The sequence below is a fragment of the Pleurodeles waltl genome, chromosome 9 (assembly GCF_031143425.1).
Source record: "Pleurodeles waltl isolate 20211129_DDA chromosome 9, aPleWal1.hap1.20221129, whole genome shotgun sequence".
Lineage (NCBI taxonomy): Eukaryota > Metazoa > Chordata > Amphibia > Caudata > Salamandridae > Pleurodeles > Pleurodeles waltl.
In genome coordinates this window covers 407673252-407693398 of record NC_090448.1, presented here as the reverse complement: position 1 = coordinate 407693398, position 20147 = coordinate 407673252, and the positions used below count along the sequence as shown (strand labels likewise).

General features: G+C 44.5%; 1 protein-coding gene across 3 annotated transcripts in view; it reads right to left on the bottom strand.

The window, feature by feature from the left end:
* The window catches only part of RPS6KA4 (ribosomal protein S6 kinase A4), a 222250-nt gene that overhangs the window by 33451 nt on the left and 168652 nt on the right, over positions 1 to 20147 (bottom strand). For all 3 annotated transcript variants that reach the window (XR_011198717.1, XM_069207158.1, XM_069207159.1), the window contains exons 13-16: positions 15759 to 15929; positions 14948 to 15139; positions 14565 to 14724; positions 14216 to 14379 (exon numbers count right to left, since the gene is read on the bottom strand). Coding sequence is in view for 2 of the 3 variants with exons in the window: in XM_069207158.1 (XP_069063259.1) it covers positions 14216 to 14379; positions 14565 to 14724; positions 14948 to 15139; positions 15759 to 15929 (687 nt within the window). In the remaining variant the exon portion in view is untranslated. The remainder of the gene's footprint in view (positions 1 to 14215; positions 14380 to 14564; positions 14725 to 14947; positions 15140 to 15758; positions 15930 to 20147) is intronic.

The window sequence follows — 20147 nt, the reverse complement described above, 5'->3', positions numbered from 1 at the left end:
ACTTGCGGCTTTCTTTATCTGGGGGTGGTGCATCTCCAGATGTGTGAGAGTTGGCCCTTTTCCTAGCTGCTCCTACAACAACAGAGTCTGGTGGCAGCTGTGTAGTGATGAAAACCGGGTCCGTAGGAGGCGGCTTATACTTTTTATCCACCCTTGGTGTGATTGCCCTACTTTTGACCGGCTCCTTAAATATGTCTTTTGCGTGTCGGAGCATACCAGGGAGCATAGGCAGGCTTTGGTAGGAGCTGTGGGTGGAGGAGAGTGTGTTGAACAAGAAATCATCCTCGACCTGTTCTGAGTGGAGGCTAACGTTGTGAAATTGTGCTGCTCTAGCCACCACCTGAGAGTACGCGGTGCTGTCTTCTGGTGGAGATGGCTTTGTAGGGTATGCCTCCGGGCTGTTATCTGACACTGGGGCGTCGTATAGGTCCCATGCGTCCTGATCTTGGTCACCCTGGCTCATGGTGGTGTGAGCTGGGGAGTGAGATGGAGTTTGTGCTGGTGAAACGTTAATCACGGGCGGAGGAGAGGGTGGTGGTGTAACTCTTTTCACCACTTTTGGTTGTGGTGCTTGTTCCGTCTGGAACTCCAACCTTCTCTTTCTCCTAATGGGGGGAAGGGTGCTTATTTTTCCTGTCCCCTGCTGAATGAAGATACGCTTTTGCGTATGGTCCACATCAGTTGCTTGTAGCTCTTCCTCAAACCTATGCTTTTGCATTTGGGAGGTTAGCGAGTGCTCTTCTGTATAAGAGCCTGAAGCTGGGTCGCTTGCAGTTTGTTTCGGCATCGAAACTTTGTCTGCGTGTTTTTTCGGCTCCGAGGTGACTTTTTTCCTTTTCGGGGCCGAAACCTCTCGGCGTCGATCTGTTTCGGTGCCGCTGTCTCGGCGTCGAGCCGTGTCCACACCGGCATCTCGGTGTCGAGGCTTGTCTCCAGCACTTTCTCGGTCCCGAGAAGGCTGCGTGCCGGTGTCTCGACCGGAGTCGGACGATCTCGGCACTGTTTGGGCCTTTTTCGGTGCCGACGGTCGGTCACCGAATTTATGGGTCGAGCCATGGCCTGGTGGCAGTGGCGTCCCCTGGGCCTTGTAAATGTTTCTTTGTGTGGTTTTCGACGTCTTACTCACGGTTTGTGTATCGTCGAATCCTTCGGAGTCTGAGTCTTGGATCGAGAAGGTACCTTCTTCTTCCTGTTCCTCGAACTCCCGTTGGGCTGTCGGTGCGGACGCCATTTGAAGTCTTCTGGCTCGACGGTCTCGGAGTGTTTTTCGGGACCGGAACGCACGACAGGCCTCGCAGGTGTCTTCGCTGTGCTCAGGTGACAGGCACAGGTTGCAGACCAAGTGTTGGTCTGTGTAGGGGTATTTATTGTGGCATTTGGGGCAGAAACGGAACGGGGTCCGTTCCATCGGCGTTCTTCAGCACGCGGTCGGGCCGACCAGGCCCCGACGGAGGATCGAAAAACTACCCCAAAGGGCACCGGAGCTCTTCGATCTTCAATGCGGTGTGGAATCTAAGTACGCCGATCCCGAACGCAACAATACCGACGAAAATCTTCCGAAATTAACTATTTTTTCCGTTCCGAAACTCGGAGCGACAGGAACACGTCCGAACCCGATGGCGGAAAAAAAACAATCGAGGATGGAGTCGACGCCCATGCGCAATGGAGACAAAAGGAGGAGTCACTCGGTCCCGTGACTCGAAAGACTTCTTCGAAGAAAAACAACTTGTAACACTCCGGCCCAACACCAGATGGCGAGCTATTGCAGAACATGCGTATCTACAGCGACAGATGCCATCGAACTATTATTTACCTCCATTCAGGGTCGTTCCTGCAGACATACATACACACACCTTTTAGCATTATATAGTCCGAACATCTTCTTGCAAATGTGACCCACTTGTTAGCCCCAGTGTTGGACTAGCCTTCATGTCGTTCTCCACCACGTTTGCCCCAACACACAATCTCTTACAGATTCCTCTTGGTGGAATGGAGACCAACGTGCACCCTGAGGACCCCCATACTCACTGTGAGTTTACAATTTTGCTTGTCCCCCACCCGATCTTTCCTTCCCCACATGTCCCTTCCATACTCCAGCAGTTGGAGTTTTATACCAGCGATCTAGCCTCATAGGCGACCGTTGGCCTATTCCAGGCCTGCTAGACAAGAACATCTCCCAATCAGTTTTTGCAGCCACCAATGTCTTCCCTAAATTTTATCCCACCAAACAACTCAACCACCCAGTGAAAAGGACCATGTATATCAGGCTACATAGTCCTCCTTCAAGAAATTAAGATAGGCTTCAACAAAGCTTTAACAATGAGAAAGGGCTGGGTTATGGATGTAACATGTTCTGAAACATGTAGAAAAAAGAATGGAGAATGGACTCTGATCTCCAAAATCTCAGAACTGTCCATAATAGCTTGAGAGCATGATACCAATGATAGAAAGCTGCATGCCAGACTGAATAATGGTGATCAGGACCTATACGTAATGAACATATATGCCCCCAATGCTAATGATCCAACATTCTGTCGTGCAGTCATTTAGAAGCTTGCTGATATCCCACAACACTCCAAAATGATACTGTGAGGCGATTTCAATCTCCCAATGGATCCTATCTTAGATCGCCATTCGGTCTTTTGGTTTTATGGGGCGTGTTTAAATGCGCCATGAGAGGTCAAATCGTTAAACGTATGTCCAACAAGAATTGTGAAATTAAAAACACCTTACAAAAGTTAGGTCTAGAAATTAAAGAAAAAGAGTCAGCATTTAGAAACACCAAAAATAAGAGCCTATGAAATGAAATCAAACAACTGAAATATAAGTACAAGTCCATTGTCAGTAAGCAGGCCTACGTCTGGGTTGATGGCAAAAAGTCAAAACGTCTACTACTCCATAATGGAGCTGGCAAAGTACTAGTTGCCACCCTCAAACTCAGAAGCAACTTCAATAACATTACACATTAAAACACCAGATGGGTCTCAGAAATTAAAAACACACAAAATCCTTGAAGTTTCCAAGGGCTTCTACGCTAACCTGTATAACTCCCAGATGGCTCTCACTACACGCTGTGCTTGATGCTCACAATCTAGGCAAAACATTTATTAATATGACCATGGCTCTGTACGCCAAACCCAAAGTGAATGTTAGGATAAATGGAGGATGGTCTTTCTCATTTGACCTCCACCAATGCACTAAGCAGAGATATCTGCTCTCCCCTCTCTTTTCGCCCCACTACCTACACTAATAAACATCTCTACAGACGTCAGGGGCTTCCAATTCAGCACCAAAACCCATAAAACTGCAGTGTATGAGTACAATATTGTCATCTTTTCTGAGGATATTGCAAATGCGATCCCAGCGATCTCCAACATCATACACAAGCTTTCCCAGTCTCCAGCAACACATTAAACAAGGACAAAATGGAGGTGTTCCCTCTTAATGTCCCCTATTTCTCTGCAAATCTTAGGGACTCTGGGCTTAAATATCAACCTAAACACTTTAAATACTTGTGGCTTTGGTTCACCACTGATTTAGCCAATATTATACTACTTAATGAGACTAAAATCATCAGTAAAGTTAAAGACTTACTTAATAAGCAGTTCCCAAAATATATCTCATGGAGGGGGCAGAATCCAAACACTAAAAGATGATGATCACACCCATTATAAACTTTGCTTCCTCTATTCTACCTACGAGATTCTCGCCCTCCTTTTTCCATACAATAGACAAACTGACATCTAACTTTCTTTGGAATGACAAAAAGGCTAGAATCACTTACAAAGCTTTTACACATAACCAGACTGAGGGAGGTTGCAATCTACCAAAGTAGAGTCTCCATCAATCATCCCTTTTAGCTGCACAGGGTACCTTTTGCAAATTATCAGATATACTGACCCCCTCAATGGTAAGACAATGAACACACATTATGCTCCCCTTTCAGTATCACTTCCTTTATCACTATGACGAGATTCAAACCACCACACGCCTAACAAATTATTTTAGACATTGAGTGCATTAGAATTCCTTGATAAACATATGCCAACTTAAATCCACAATCCCTTGTGGGCATCACATTGGCATGATCCCAAAATAAAATCGGGCACCACCTCATTGTTGGGCCACTTCTGGGCTCTAAGGGCATCAACTTAATACGAGATCTTTATGATAAAAATAAAGAACCACATCCTTTCTCAGATCTTGCAATTAGACATAATCTCCCCAATTTAGACTTTTATAGCTTTTTACAACTCAAAGTAGCATTATCTAAACTCTCTCACAAAGACGCACCCATCATACAGTCTGAATACATGGTACTCCTCAGGCCACACAGCCTCTAGAATCTACAAAATCACAGCATTACCCCAATCACCAACAAACTCAATTTTACTCAAAAAAATGTCCAAACACTTTAACCCCACTTCCAGTGCCTACATCTCAAAGAATGACAGGCTAAATATTGGCAAATATGCCCTTTGCGACAAAATAGCCACATTAATACAATCCAAATTCTTCACAATGAACCTCTTACTCCAGCCCCCTTCCAGACTTTTCAAATTAAAGTTATAAGGCAAAGATGCTTGCTGGAACTGTGAATTAGTTCCTGGTACATATGAACACATGTTCTTTGAATGCCATCTTCTCAATGACTATTAGTCCTAAATCCAGAGGCAACTATTCTTTATGTTTAGTCTTCAAATCCCCTTAAACTTCACATTGATTGCTCTTGGACCGTGGACCTCTACTACCACACTCAACCTTACACATAATGATAGAGCCCTGTTGGACCTCCTCTTAACAACTGCAGTTAAAGTAATTCTCTCTGAATAGAAGTCTTTCAAGCATATCTAATATCACACATGGTGGAAGGGTCTCCTACCTCAGAGGAGCACACCACTCCAAAGACACAAACCCACGCACCCCTAGGATATCCAATGCCATCTGGCAAACACTAGACAAATTTATGGAGAAATCCGGAGGAAACACACTCCCTGTAGACACTTGAGGTCCAAAACTCTGGGCCCTCCTAGACGGCTGGATACCTCCTCCTGCAACTAATACAACTCCCACTCCACCCCTATCAACTCCTTACACCCCCCCACCCCCACCCGGTATGCTAGCTGCGATACACCTTTATGTGACCCATATGTATAACTTAAAACTGTTAGTTCCTGGTCACACGTCTTACAGACGTGTGTCGTTCCCAGTCCTGTATCCAATGTGCCATTAGAATTTACTGTTATTTTTAGCTGACTGTAACCTTTCATGTATAGCGGATTGTTTCTATATCTCATATATTTTGCCTGTATTTGTTTTTTGGAAAACAATAAAATGTTTGGAACAAACAAAAAGATTGCATCATATACCAGGTAAAAAGTGGGGGTGTGCATGTCTAAAGGGGCATTTTCCAACAAGGGGGTTCATGCTCAACACCACTTCTATGAAGGTTAACCTATGTATTGGGGAAAGGTGACATTTTTAAAACATGGATTTCTGCACACTGCAGTGCAGGTGCCTCGACTGCCAGCACATTTGTAATTGCGTGTGACACAGTCATCAGTCCAAACGATAGGAACAGGAACTGATAGCACGTGGCCCCACTACAAACCTCAGGTAATATCTGTGGGCATGGAGATTAGCATATGGAAGTAGGAACCCTGAAGGTCAAGGGGTTCCAGCCAATCACCTGCAATGAGGGCGAGCAGAACTGGGCTTAGGAACAGCATCCTGAACTTCTTTTGTTGAATGAATAGGTTCTATAGACAAAGATCAAGGGTGGGATCCCGCCCTTCACTAGGATAAGGAGGCCAAGGACATAAACAAGAAATTGGAGAACTTTGCCCTCCAGTGGAAAATGGAAGCATAAAGCAGGCAGTTGGGGGTCCAAAATGTTTGAGGCAGCAGAGCTACAAGACCAAAGAGGGGAATAGATCTGCTGATGGGTAGGGCATCCTCTAGATCCAAACCTGCCCCAAACGCAGGTGCAACATTTTTGTCAAAATAACAGATTTTCCCTCAGAGGAGGGCATTATGAACTCTGAAGTGAACAAATAACTTTCTGAAGGAGGACAAGAGGGGTAAGTGATGTCCCCTTAAGGAGAGGTATTCAGGCCACTTGCAATCTGTAAATCAAGATACAAGTCAGCATCAGTAACAAAGGGAGGAAGAAGGTTATCAGCCTCTGAGTCATTATCTTCTGTGAGACGTTTTACCTTATAAGGCATAACAAAGGCTTCAGAGTTGAATACAAACGGCTCTTTCGTCCAGGTGGATTTTTGGGCCATAGGAAAAGGCTTTGCCAAAGGCATGTTAACCAAACATGCTTTTAACACTCTCTTTAACCACCAGAATAATGCTTTTTTGACTTCAAATTGGCAGAACAAATGTCTCCGAGACTGGTGTCACAGGCGGCACTGATCAAACAAGTGATTGCACCTTGAGAAACCTTTTTCACGTGTCAAAGCCAAAGTCCATAGAGGAGCGGAGTTAGGCACAGATGGAGTTTCCAGCGTCACCACTTGATCGGGCTCTACCTTTGGTTATGGTCCAGAATCAACTGGAGTTGTCCTGAACAAGTCCAACATTGACAGACATAAGGCCTCATCTTATGCACGCAGGCTGACAGAAACAGAAATTCCACTCACTTTTTGTAACAATGAGGGAGAGTCTGTCATCAGGGAATGGAATTAAGACTCCGGCCACTTCCTTGAAGAATAGGATAATATCTTCTTCTTATGGTGCTCATTTGTGAAGATCTTTTTGCAGATTGTTCCCTGTCAGGAGGCTTACCTAAAAGATGAAGGGGAATACCTTGATGTATCTCTGAAGGACTTGGCCAGAAACAGCATTGCCTTTCACTTCCTGATAACGATTTTGGGTATTAATGATCAGGAGTTACAGGCTGCACCTGGGAGACGGTTTAAAACCTAAAATCAGAAGACATTTGACCTAGTCTCTATCTAAGCACTGAGGAATTTTCTAAGTAAAACACCAAGGCAGATCCAAACACTCTTCAATAAGGGGCTGAAAACAGGAACTGAGAACAGTCCATCAGCTAGCACCTAATATGTTCAGACGATGTCACAACTGGTGGGTTAAGTAGTGGCTAGAACTGCATAGGGTCACCTGCAGGGGCTGAAGAGCTATTGGTGGGGGAAAAGTTTCCTGAACAGCCTGACACCTGGAGGGATATTCATAGGATGAGGAATCTCTAGAAGTTGTATCCATCAGACAAATATTGTTCAGACACATGAAGAAGCATGTGGTACACCGTGCATGTTTTTAAAATATTTTTTAAATACATTTCAAAACATACACTGTTGATAGAAATACATTTACAGTATTTAAAATAATGGCATGCAATTTAAGTCACAATAGTGCAAATGAATTCATTTGCCCAAGAAAAACTTTGCCTAAATTGAGGAGCTTGAACATAATTTTAAATGAATGACAAAACGTATTGCCTTCTCATGTGTGCAACTGAACTTATTTAAATCCCTTTTTTTCTCCACTGGGGAAATGTTTTTCCTTGTGGAGAAGGAAAAATGACTTACCATGTAGGCATCTGTTTGTAGTTTGTAGTGCTGTAGATTCACATGCTTTATATAATCCTGCCATCTAGTGTTCTGCTCTAACTTTACAAGCTGTTTTTCTTCACAGAGGCTTTGTGTCATGAGATGTTGCATGACTCCTCCTTTAGTGTAACAATCTGCATGTGCACCAATCCACATTAGATTGTTTTGTTTGTTTTGGTCAGCAGGCAAAAACGGCGTGTTGAAAGTAGTAGGTATGTTCTGTGCTACCTGAAAAATACATGTATATTTATTGGAAGATACATATGCAGTCACTGCCAGCTTCTGTGGAGTGAGGGTTGTTGCATGTGACTACATGCTAGGAACAGATGCTTACAGTTAAAGTAACATTTTCCATTTGTAGCATTTGTAGCTTCAGATACACATGCTTAGCACTGACTGTAAACCAGTTTCCTCCATGTGGTGGCTACATGGCAGGTGATGCAGATGTTTGAAACAATATTCTTATTATAGCCTGGCCAACCATAGCCTAATGATGAATAAATAGGTTCACACAATGTTGTGTGAATGTGTGTGAATTGATGAGGAAGAGCTTTCCAGGAAGAAGCTTTGCTGATATCTGCTAAAGGAAACGTTACCTAAGAGAGCCATAGTGCTCCCTTTCTATTTGCAGAGTGAGTCCTAGGATTTACAGGGAATATACATTCACCCCAGCATAAGCAGTCTGAATTCATTGAACAATCCACCTTGCAATGCTTGCCTTTGAGATAGTTTGACTTTTACAAGGTTTAGCAAAGGATACAAAGAGTGGATTGGTCCTTGGAAGAGGTTTAGTCCTATCAATGTAGTACATGAAAGCCCTCTTAAAATGTAGATTATGTAAAGTTCTTTCCGCTATGGGATGTGGTTGTGGAAAAAAAACAGGCAGCTTAATAGTTTGATTGATATGTAAAGGCGATACTACCTTAGATAAGAACTTGGGGTTTATCCTAAGGACGGCTCTATCCCTGTGAAACTTTAAAACATGCTCTGTGTTAGTAGCAGCCTGCAGTTCAGTAATTCACCAGAATGATGTTACTGCTACAAGGAAAGCAACATTCCATGAAAGGAACTGCAAGGGACATGAGTAAGCCTGTTCAGTCATGCCAGTACAACATTGAGGTTCTCCCAAGTGTTCCTGGGGATATAAACCCTTTTAAGATCCTCCATGAACACCTTTACTACAGGAATGTGAAAAAAATGATCACATTCCATGTCATCCACATATACAGCTACACCTGCCTTGTTGAGGTGGGAAAAGTATGACAATAAATCCTGAATGGAAACCCTAAATGGGTCCAGTTGTTTAGAGATGCAGAAATTTACAAAGTGTTTCCTTTTGGCTGTGTAACAGGCCACAGCAATGGCCTCCGTGCTTCTTTTAGGAAGGTCATACAAGCCTCTGGGAGCTGTAAATGTCCATATTTTAAATCCTTAGGTGCCATATAGCAAAGTTGAGTTAGCTAGGTTTCTGATTTAACCCTGTTGTTGGGAGCAACGTTTCTGCCTGCTTGGGAGTTTTGTGTGTGGGCTCATAGACAAATCGCTCTACAAGCATGGAATACCAAGACTGCCTGGGTCAAGCTTGGGTCACAAGAAGGAGCGTGGCTGATGCCTTCCTCATGTTCGTAACCACACATAGAATAAGCAGGAGAGTGGAAAAGCATAAGCAAATATCCCTAAGTAATTCATTCATAGTAGATTGCCCACGGAGTGTCAGTGTGAGAACTAGAGGCGAAGCTTTGCCATTTCGCATTTTCTGGCATGGCAAATAGGTCAATGAGTGGGGTCCCCCACTGGCAGAAGTACTTTCAGAGGACTCACTGGTGAAGTACCCGCTTGCAGACTTGTTCATGTGTCCTGCAAAATTGTTGTTCACTCCTGGGAGATGTTCAACCAAAAGATAAACGTGATAGCAAACTATCCAATGGCAAAGATGTTTGCGCCAATGCTGAAAGGAGGGGAGAGTGTTTTCCAGTTGCTTCTGAATGTAGTACATGGCTATCATGTTGTCTATACACTCAAGTACCACCTTGAGTCATTCCATGGAGTAGAAGGCTTTGAGCGTCAGAAAAGGGCCATGTGTTATAAGTAAGTGTGTGAGTGCATCTGTGCGGGTATGTGGATGTGTTTGCGAGTGTATCCTGGCAACAGGAATGCTTAGTCCTGTTGCCAGGGTGCAAGGCCGCCAGGAAAATGCTGGCAGTCTCCCACCTCGTGATACCACAAGCGGTTTCATGCCATCAGCCATGCTGGAGGTGCTCACCTCCAGCCCGCGTGAATGCAGTAATGTGGCGGGACGGGTGACAGCTCGGCAGTTTGACTTCGGCCAAACCACCAAACTCCTAATTTGGCGGTATTCCACCAAACACAGTGGCCCTGGCAGTCTTCGGTCGTGATGGAGGCCATAGTGTTTAGATGTGTCCAGCACCCTATAAGTGACCCTACAGAAGAGGTTACACAGAAGGCCTGCCCATCAACAGTTTATTGCTGTTCCATCATTGCAGAGTGCACTCAATGCTGACCTTTATCAGCACTAGATCTTCCCATTGGTCCTCTGCTCTTCTGACTGGTTCAACACTACTGAACCAAGAACATGTGCAGCCTAACATGTGGAATAATTTCTGTACATGATTACATCATACCAATGGGCTTGATCACTATACTTACAGATATGGGACAAGTGGTGTGAAATAGAGGCACGCAGCTGTTGAAATGCCATCACCCTCTCTGCTGATGGGGTATGCTTTCCACATTGACAGCATTTAAAATTTATCCCAGGACAGTTGATTCTGCTGGGGTTGAAGATCAGACTTTTTAGCATTGCCTGTGAAGCCTACGTTGTTTAGAAAGTTCAGGGCTATCTTAGTATGTATAGATATTGCAGTCTTCGGTTGCTGTTGAGCAACCAGTTGCTGAGGTGCAGAAATTCAAGAATGACTGCTCTTCAAAGATGAGCAGCCAGCATTGCCAAAAACTTTGTGAAGTCTCTTGGGTCTGTGATGACCCCGAAGAGTAGCACTGAGCTGGTAATCCTGTCTGCTTATCACAAACCGTAGATATTTGTGATGAGCAGGGTAGATGGGGATGTGGAAATACCCATTTTTGAGATCCAACACGGTCATGAATTCCCCCTGTCGAAGTAAATTGATGGCATCCAGCAGAGTGGTTAAACTAAAATGTTCCAACAATATGTATTATTTGAGTGGCCTCAGATCTAGTATGAGGTGGAGCATCCGTCCTGCTTTGGAATGAGGAAGTATAACAAGTAGGCTCCCTCTCCTCATTGATGTAGGGGGAATGGATGTATAGCACCCTTCTGGGGCAAGGCTGAAAACGTTTCTTGCAAGAGCGTAAGATGCATTTGACTTAAGCTGTGGCGTCTAGATGGTATGATGGACGCGGTGGGTGGTGTGGAATTTGAGGCAGCCGCCTTGCTGAACTACTTCTAGGACACACTGACCTGGTGTGATTTCCATCCAACAGTGTTGGAAATCTGATATTCTGCTGTCGCTCATCCCCCCTGCAACCAAGACAGGTGTTGGATGATCAGAGGGGATGAAAGAAGATGAGTCGGTGGTTAGGAGTGGGAGCTCCTTTGCCAGAACCATCTCATCCCCTGAGGACTGTAGGGCACTGACAGACTTAGCAATCTCATTGTCTCTCTTAATCTTCTCTTAACATCTCGTTGAATTGGGGCTCAAAGAGACGTTCCCTGACAAATGGCACAATAAGATGTTACTGCACCTCTGGCTTAAAACCTGGGATGCAAAGTCATGGATGCCGGCGGAGGAGAACATTAGTGTTGACACCACGGGATGGGGTGTCGGCTGCATCAAGAGCGCTCCTGATGGTCATACTAGAGATAGTTTTCAACTATGATACCAATTCCTCACCCCTCTTCCTATGAGTTTCTGGAAGGTGTTGAATGAGGACCACCGTTTTCTCCCAGTGATTCCTGTTGCAGAGAGACAGCAAACCTATAAAGTTGGCTATTCACAACTGGATAGTTCGACCTATTACAGACTCTCTTCCCCGCAGCGTTTCCTTATCTGAGACACAGTGGGGAAGACATCCCCAGTTGCCTAGACAGACACCCACGTCCTTGCTGTACGAACAACTGGAGTGTCAGGGGGACATAGCTTCTAATTTACAAAGAATCACTAGGAGAAGCCTTGAATTTCCTGTCCACCCTTTGTGTAACTAACTACCTTTTCCCCACATCGGGTCCTTAAATTCTTGGGGGCCATTTTACACATCCCCTTCAGAATCGGTAAATAGTGCACTGAACATTCAGTCTGTGAAAGAGTTTCTATTGAAAGCCATCCTCCTTTTCTATGGTGTGCATCTCCACCTTATGGTGATGAGCCGCCCTCTGAATCACTGACTGATTCACAGTAGTATGATCGAAGATGAAGGCCTACTGGCATAGGGTCCAAGGTTTGGGTCGTCTGGTGGATTACATTATAGTTGACCCTCCCCACCCCCGCTCCTGCTTCCACAGGATGATCATATGGGTCTCCCTCCACACAGTGACTGCTAGGATTCAGAATAAGATCGGGCTGACCCCTCTGGAGATTGTGGACGGGATGGAGTTGGTGGAGAATAAGAGTGTGAAGGAGGTGATGGAGTGAAGTGGCTAGGTGAAAGCTGCAATATCAGGCTTGGAGACTGGACATGTGCCTTTCCAGCACCGGGCAATGAGGTTCTATGAAGGTGATTTCTTCCTGCAAGGTGAGTCTTCACTTTTTGGGTATTGTTGGCATTGTGCTGGAGATTTTCCCCTGGGGCTTTGTAGAAATCTTGCGTGTGCCAGAATTAATGAAAGTCTTCTGTTTTGCATCCAGTATCTCTGCCAGCCTTTCAAGAATCGGAGCTTTGGACACTAACAAAGTCTGCCTAGAAGGCCTGGTCATGGATGTTGATTTTTGTTTTGGCAACAACTTAAGCCTGAAAATAGATCTGTGTGGACCGTTACAAGTTTCCACCACGTTGGTGGAAACTTCTAAAAAAGAAAAAAAAACAAACTTGTAATGTACTGATAGATGGCAGACATTTACAAAGCATATGCATCAGCAATGCATGCTATGAACAGATCTTTCCCTACACCCCACCAATTTTAGGGTTGCTCTCTTCCCATTCCAAATCTTCAAAAGTAATTTACCTTTGACAGGACTAAATCTCACCTCATTTACAAGGTAAGAATGGGTCCAAAGAAAGGCTATGATATGTGCTTCAAAGCTTTCAGTGCCTAGACAGGCGGCTATCCACCCCTTGTAGATTTGATCACAAGAAAATGTATGTGCGGTTATAACTATCTATTGTTACCTACTATAAAATTCAAACGAGGATTTAGACTTAAGCAAAAAAGTAAAAAAGGTTATCTGCTTGTTAAATGTTTACTCAGAAATAGCTATGAGAGTTTGAACTAATACTTTGATATTATTAACATTTACAGATGTGCTGGTAAATCTGACTTTAACTCTAAGGAATCCAAATTCCAAAAAGAAGGACTAGCTTTAGGATTCTAAGGCATGAGTGCAGCATAACCAAAACTAGTCCTCAGAAGAGCTCTACATGGAGCTTCTAAGAGACAGTAGGGCACTCACAAAACAAGGTACGATCTACATTGGAACCTGAAGTCCAGCAACACAGTGACCACTGGCAGGTGCTCGTTAATGACAGTATGCCATTTTCAGAGTCCTCAATATCAAGTTGGTTCTTCTAAAATTATAATTGACCATTTTCACTTCGGAGCATACTTGCTCCCTTTTTAGGGGCAGTCCATATAACCCAGTCTTAATCTTTATTATTTCCTTGTTGCTGGGAAGTACTTCACAAAGACCTGCACTTCTCTCTGCCTGACCGTTCTTCTCTCGCTAAACTGAAGTAAGCCTGCTGCCCCTTACCCTCGATGGTTGGTCCACACTCATTACTCATTCTTTCACTCTGACCCCTTTTCTCACTGTGCTCTTAACATCAGTTCCCAGTACGTTTTGGTTGTCTTTTTCCAGTCTCCATTGTCTCATGGCCATTTTGATGACAGATCTGTCACTATCTTCCACCATAAATATAGGGGGGAGCTCCAAGTAACTAAACTTCAGCTAGGAATCATTTTCTGCCTCACTTTTAGCTTTTCCTTTGTTTGACCTTTTTATTTACCGACAAGAGGTTTTTTGTGTTGCCACTTGAGGGCTAAGGATGAGTTGGTCTTGTCCTCAGTGCAGCCAGCACCGGTGGAGCGGAGGATGAGATCATCTAGTTCTTAGTAGTCAAGGAGTTAAAAACCTATAACTTACTCCAGATTCTGGTACGCACTTGTAACGGGACCATTCCACATTACGGTAAGTAAGGATATTAGCTCAATGTTAATATAACCCACATACTGCATATGTACTGAAGGCTCAAAATCATTAACCAAGTGACCAAACACCAATAAGGACATAATTCAGATGAGTGCACGAAAGGGAAGGAGACAATAAGAGTACATGAGGCAAAGGGCAGGAAGCTAGTAAGAGATAAAGAGTACTTGAATAATGGTCAGTTAGGTTGGGAAGGTTGAGAAAGGAGTACAAAGTAAGTTAGGCAAAGGAACAGAATGTGGTTTATGTATGCAGATTGCATTGGAGCTCCTATCTTACCATGAAGGTTGCATTGACGAAGCTGCGAACAGTGGGGCCTGTAGATTCCAAGATGTCAGGGGTCATGAGGGGGGTCGAGGACAGAGTGCTGCCATCCTGCAGCCACTCATTGTAGCGCAGGTTTGCCATCTTCAGCCTCTTGGAGGGGTCTACTGTGAGCAATCCTAGTGAGGGAAGAGAGGAAGCTGGTGAGAAATGATACAGCGATGGTGGGACAGCAGAAGCCATGGATGAGAGAAAGGAGGAGACAGGAACACTGTACAGAAAGAACACTCAAATGGAAAGAGCTTATGAAAGGTAGAGGAGAATGCAAAGAGAAGAAACCACTGAGTACAGATTTCCATCACACCTCGCACCAGCTCCTTGGCAGCATCTGACACATTCTTCCACGCCTCGCCGTCTAGTGAGAACTCGCCTTCCCGGATCTTCTTCATGATGTCAGAGGCATGGATGAGCAGCGTGCCCTTCTGTGTACTCTGGAAAGGGACTTGTCCTGAAAGCATGGTGTACTAAGGAAAGACAGAGAAATAACATTATAATCCACCTGCTGATGATGATGATGATGAAGATGATGAAGATGATGAAGATGATGGAGACCAAACTGACCAAGCCTTGTGCCACCAGCTGCCAAAGACAGTCCCATTAACCCACCATGGCCTTCCCTCTCCATAACTGGATCTCAGATCCACAGCCCTCAAACAAGATCGGGCCCCTAACAACTGAGCTGCGTACCAGTATGACTCCTAAGCTCCAGAGGTCGCACGACTCATCGTACCCCTCCTCTTTCAGCAGCTCCGGAGCTGCATACTGCAGAGTAAAGCATGGAGTCTGCATGGGTTGACTGTTCTGAGGCCGCAGACGAGCAAATCCAAAATCAATTACTTTCACAGGGGACTCTTCACTCTCATCTGCAAATAGGACATTCTGGAAGGCAAAACACGGCAATTATATGTACAACATGGACAACACTAATTTGTATAGTAGAATCTTTGCTCTTGCTGGGAAACAGAACACTCGAAAAGCAAAAGCCTGAATCACATAAAGCAACAGCAACAGGGCAATATTTCAGGATTTCTTTGATTTACAACATGGAATGCCCTATCTGGTGAGCTGTACATAGGACTCGCTGTTCCTTAGGATAATTCTGTATACCTTTAATTTTAAACAATGTTTTAATGTGTTAAAATGTACTGCATAGTTCATTCTGACACTTGATTGCTGAAATATGTAAAATTCCGAGTTTCTACCTGGGAGCAATGTTGTGACAAAAGAAAACCCACAAAAGACAATAGTAAAAACTAAGAGATAAGTGTTTGGCAAGAGCGAGCCCAATTGCAAGTGAAAGAACCAGTAAATTATCTCCTACATTGAAATACCTTCCTGCCCATTTCAGGGTTGGAGATTCGAAAAGCCTTTGTTCTCTGAGACACTCGATCAGTCAGTATTGTTTGGCGGAGAATACAGAATCCACCATCAAGCTGTTTGAATTGTAATGGGAGCCTTTACACATGACACACTGCAATGATTCCACATGCTCTCTTACCTCTGGCTTCAAGTCCCGGTGTACAACCCCAGCGTCATGCATGAAGCTGACAGCAGACACCAGACTGCGCATGATCCCGCTAGCCTCGGACTCGCTGAAATGCTTCTTCTTTTTGATTCGATCCAGGAGTTCGCCACCACGGAGCAGTTCCATCACAAGGTAGGTGTGAAACTGGAAGCGCGGTGGATGGCAGAAGAGCCAGGATGAAATAGTTTAGAGAGAAGTAGGATAAACGCAGACAAAGAGAGAGAGAGCAAGTGGGAAAGAGGACAGGAGATGGAGACAGGGAGAACACTAGAGTGAATATTTATTGGTCATTACAATGATGATAAATACTGCCTGGTCAGAACAGATTGTTATTGCTCAGTGAAGAAAAAATGCACCAAAATGGATGCATACTGCAGAGTATAAATAATACCAGGTTGTTCAAATCAAAGAGTAAAGATTGTGGAATATGTTAGCAGGCAAATGGTTAAAAGAAGACTCTTATAGAAAATGAATGTGGGAGACACTCCTCACAAGCAGCCTTACGTTAAAGTGTGCTCCCGGCCAAATAACACAACCATTCCACACTAGCAGGAAATCCGAAGATGACATTCTAATCAGCGGCTTAGCAAAGGAAAGTACTTCACAGCACATGCCCCTTTGACACATATTACAGCAATGGGGAAACACAACAGCAATAAAGCAAATTTGCATGAAACATGAGGATGAGAATGTGTATCAAATTTAGACATACAGAAGCACAGTTCACCAAAACACAGAAAAACATTTTGTGTATATTACCAAGAATTTATCATTGGTTAGGGAAGTCATTTGTGGTCCATTCACACCTTCAACCATCATGCATGCAGAACAAAATTTAGTTTAGGCACTTATAATTTTGATATTCTGTAGAGACAAGCTCTATAAGTCATACCATTCAATTGACCACAACCTTGCAAAGAAATGTACTTTCACTTGCCAGCTGCAAGAGATCTCTAATTGCCTAATTCATCCTTTCTATTAGTCCACTTAAAAGTGGTTTATACATTGTGCTGGACCGATGGCCTACAGTCTTTTAAAAAAATAAATATTAATTTTGTTGAAACACTGCCTGGAAATCCGTACTGGGATTTCCTGAAAATCCTGTGTGTTCCACTCCTTACAAAACAAAAATGTCACTCCAATCTGCCCAAGTCCCTAATCCTAACAAAGTCAATTCACTATGTACCAAACTATCGAAACATGCCAAACGTGCCAAACTTGACAATCTTATATAAGATCAATGCACCACTAATCAGAACTTCAGTTACAAATACCAGTCTCACTTGCATTCTTCAAAATGCAAGATCTGGGACAAAGCCTCACTGTGGTTGGAGGGAGACTGCACAAAGGGGCTGCAGGCGGGGTCAGGAAGTCTACAGTTGGCAAACCCACGGTGGGCTTCCTCTCTGGAGGGTCGGGGGACCATGCTAGCACCACTGTCTCACTTCGACTCGGACTATGGGCAAAGGTGCAGTGGTGCTTTCCAGTACCGGGTTTTGGTGGTCCAGGGTTCTCACAGTTCTTCTGGGGTTCCTGCAGGAGGCAGGGGAGCAGATCTGCTACGCCACAATAGTTCCTGGGTCTTGGTTGAAGAATGCCAGTCCTCCCAGGCTTTTGGAGGCACAGGCAGTTGCAGGACAAGTCATCTTTAGTGCAACTGTCGAGGATAGCTGGCAGGATGGTGGGACTGGAGCGAAGTCAGCTGCTGGTCTTCTGTTCTTGTTTTTGCAATTCTTCAGGGTCCATCTTCTTCTTTAAGGTCAGCAGGATCTGAATTTCTGGTGCCAGCAGCTCCCTTAAATACTGAATTTAGGGGCATTAAGAGAGTGTAGCATTGTAGCCAATTGCCTACGGACCCCTGGGGTCACTAAGCCCCCTATATGACTACTTCCTGTGGGAAGTGAGCCTAACCCTGTTCCACAGTTCCTAGTTTTGCCATCTTCAAGATGGCAGAGTTAAATTTTGTGTCCCTATCAGGCAACTCACCTTAGGGGTGAAAATGCCCTGAGGGTGGACACACCTTTGATTACTAATTTTCCCACCTGTTGAGGCGCCAAATGGGTCCCTGGGTCAGGAGGGTCGGCAACTCCACACGTCTGAGGCAACCCAGATATGTATACCAAGGGTGGTGAGCTATATGAAGCCCCTGCCTTGGAATGCAGACTCACAGGTCACCCTGTTTGGAGGGTTGTGTCAACACCCCTGCCGGAGCAGGCTTTGTTTCTGACTTCCCGAAAGCAGAGGCTCTCCCCCTTGGGGGTCACAAACTTGTCTGTTGAGGTCAAAGCTAGTTAAAACTAGTCAGCCAGCACACACGTATGTGGTAAGTTTTTAAAGTGGCAACTTTAAGGTACCCTGTGGGTGCATGTATGAATAAATCCATCACTGGATTCAGTGAAGGTTCGTTAATACGAGATGTTTGAGACCAAATATCCCTATTTTCAGTAAAGCCATCATGTAGCTGGGAAACTCGTACTGACCAGTGTACAGCACATGTACTTAAAATGGCTTCCCTGATCACTTGCTATGTCTAAGAATCGATAGCAAGGTCATCTCTGCGCTTGCAGATATGTCCACACATGTAATGTAATGCACCGAGCCTCGGGCTGTATGGGTGACATATATATTGCATGCAGTGTTAGGGTGCATGCAATGTTTGATGCCATGTCGTATTTTCACTTTTAGCTGCACCAAGACACTGCAATGGCAGTCTGCATGAGCAAAGTGTGGGGTCCCTGAGGGTGGCACAATGCATGCTGCCGCCCTTGGGGACCCTTTTTGCTACTCATGCCCTAGGTACCTGGGGTACCATTTACTAGGGTCTTACAGGGGTGCCAAAGGTGTTGCCAATTGGGGGAACAATGGTGCATTTTTTGGGGGAAGAACACTGGCACTGGGGACCTGGTGAGTAAGAACATAGTGCACTTCAATCAATGTTGCATCAGATACCAGGCAAAAAAAGGGGGGACTACAGCAGCAAAAGCCCAGTCTCCTACACCTATGCTGCAAAGATGTTGTCCAGCCACTCAATGACTGTCATGGGTTGTTGATGATAGCCCCTCTACTAAAGGAAAGTGTGAAATCTCATCAATGACTACCATGATATGATGTCAGTTCCGAAGGGGCCAAAAGAAGTGAACTGCAACTCTTACCCAAACCTGGTCAGATATTGTCGCTGGATGCTGTGTCACTTTTAGGGGAAGGTAGTTGCAAAGATGGCACTCTTTTAGTTACTTTTCAACTCAATCATCTAAGCACAGGAACCACACTTGGTCCTTTAGGGCTCCTTTGGTGGCTACAATGCCATAATGTCTAGTTTAATGGGTTGCTATCTGGGCTCTCAGGTATGACAATTTGTGTACCTCTCAATACAACACCTTTCTTGGTTATGGACAGTTTGTCTTGTATATTTTTTAACTTTTGCAATTCAACATCGCCAGCAAAAGGTTGAGTGTTCCTCTTCCACAATTGAGTTAAAATTATGTCTTTGAAGATAAGGATGTTTTTTATCAGTGGCAGCAATTGAATGGATAGGGCTGCTGGCGTGCTGGACCGCACAATGAATGTACTCCTTAGCTGTTTTGGATGTCGCATTGTGATGGTGTAGTGGCACTCGTGAAAAGTAATCAGCAGTGTTCCGATCTTTATCCAGCTTGTGTACAGCTGCATAGTCGTACTCTTGTAGTTGCGACCCCCCAACTCTCAATGCGAGGGGGCATCTTGGCTTTCAAGTTTCCAAAAATAGTGAGCAGCACTTGGTGGTCAGTGAGGATAGTGAAATGTTCTCCATATCGAAACACATGAAAATTTTCTCAGGCCCACCCTACAGCCAGACTCTGCTTCTCTGACTGAGAATAGGAACATTCTGGGTCAGGCTTCGACTGGCCTAAGCTACAATGGTTCCATGAGCATTTAGCTGACCATTATGGTGAGCAAGGATTGCCCACAGCCCCACCGGGCTCACATTTACTGTGATTTCAGTATGTAACTTGGGGTCAAAATAGGCCATCTCTGTGGCATTCTCAATCACATGTTTTATTCTTTTGGAGCTTTGATCTCATTAAGGAAACCACTGGAAAGGGAGATTTAGTTTTGTCAAGTCTCTCAATGGGGTGCTCACTATAACAAAGCCATGATTGTACCTTGAGCAATACCTAGCAATGCCCAAGGAAGATCGCAGCATGGTGACATCTTGTGGGGCGGCAAGTGGCTCACAGTGCTTACACTTTATCTGGGACAGAAGTCATTCCCTCATCAGAGAATATGTGCCTAAAGAATTTAAGTTTGGTTTTGTGAAACTCACACTTTGTCGCATTCAAAGTGTGACCTGCATCAGCAAGTGACTGGCACACTTGTGTAAGT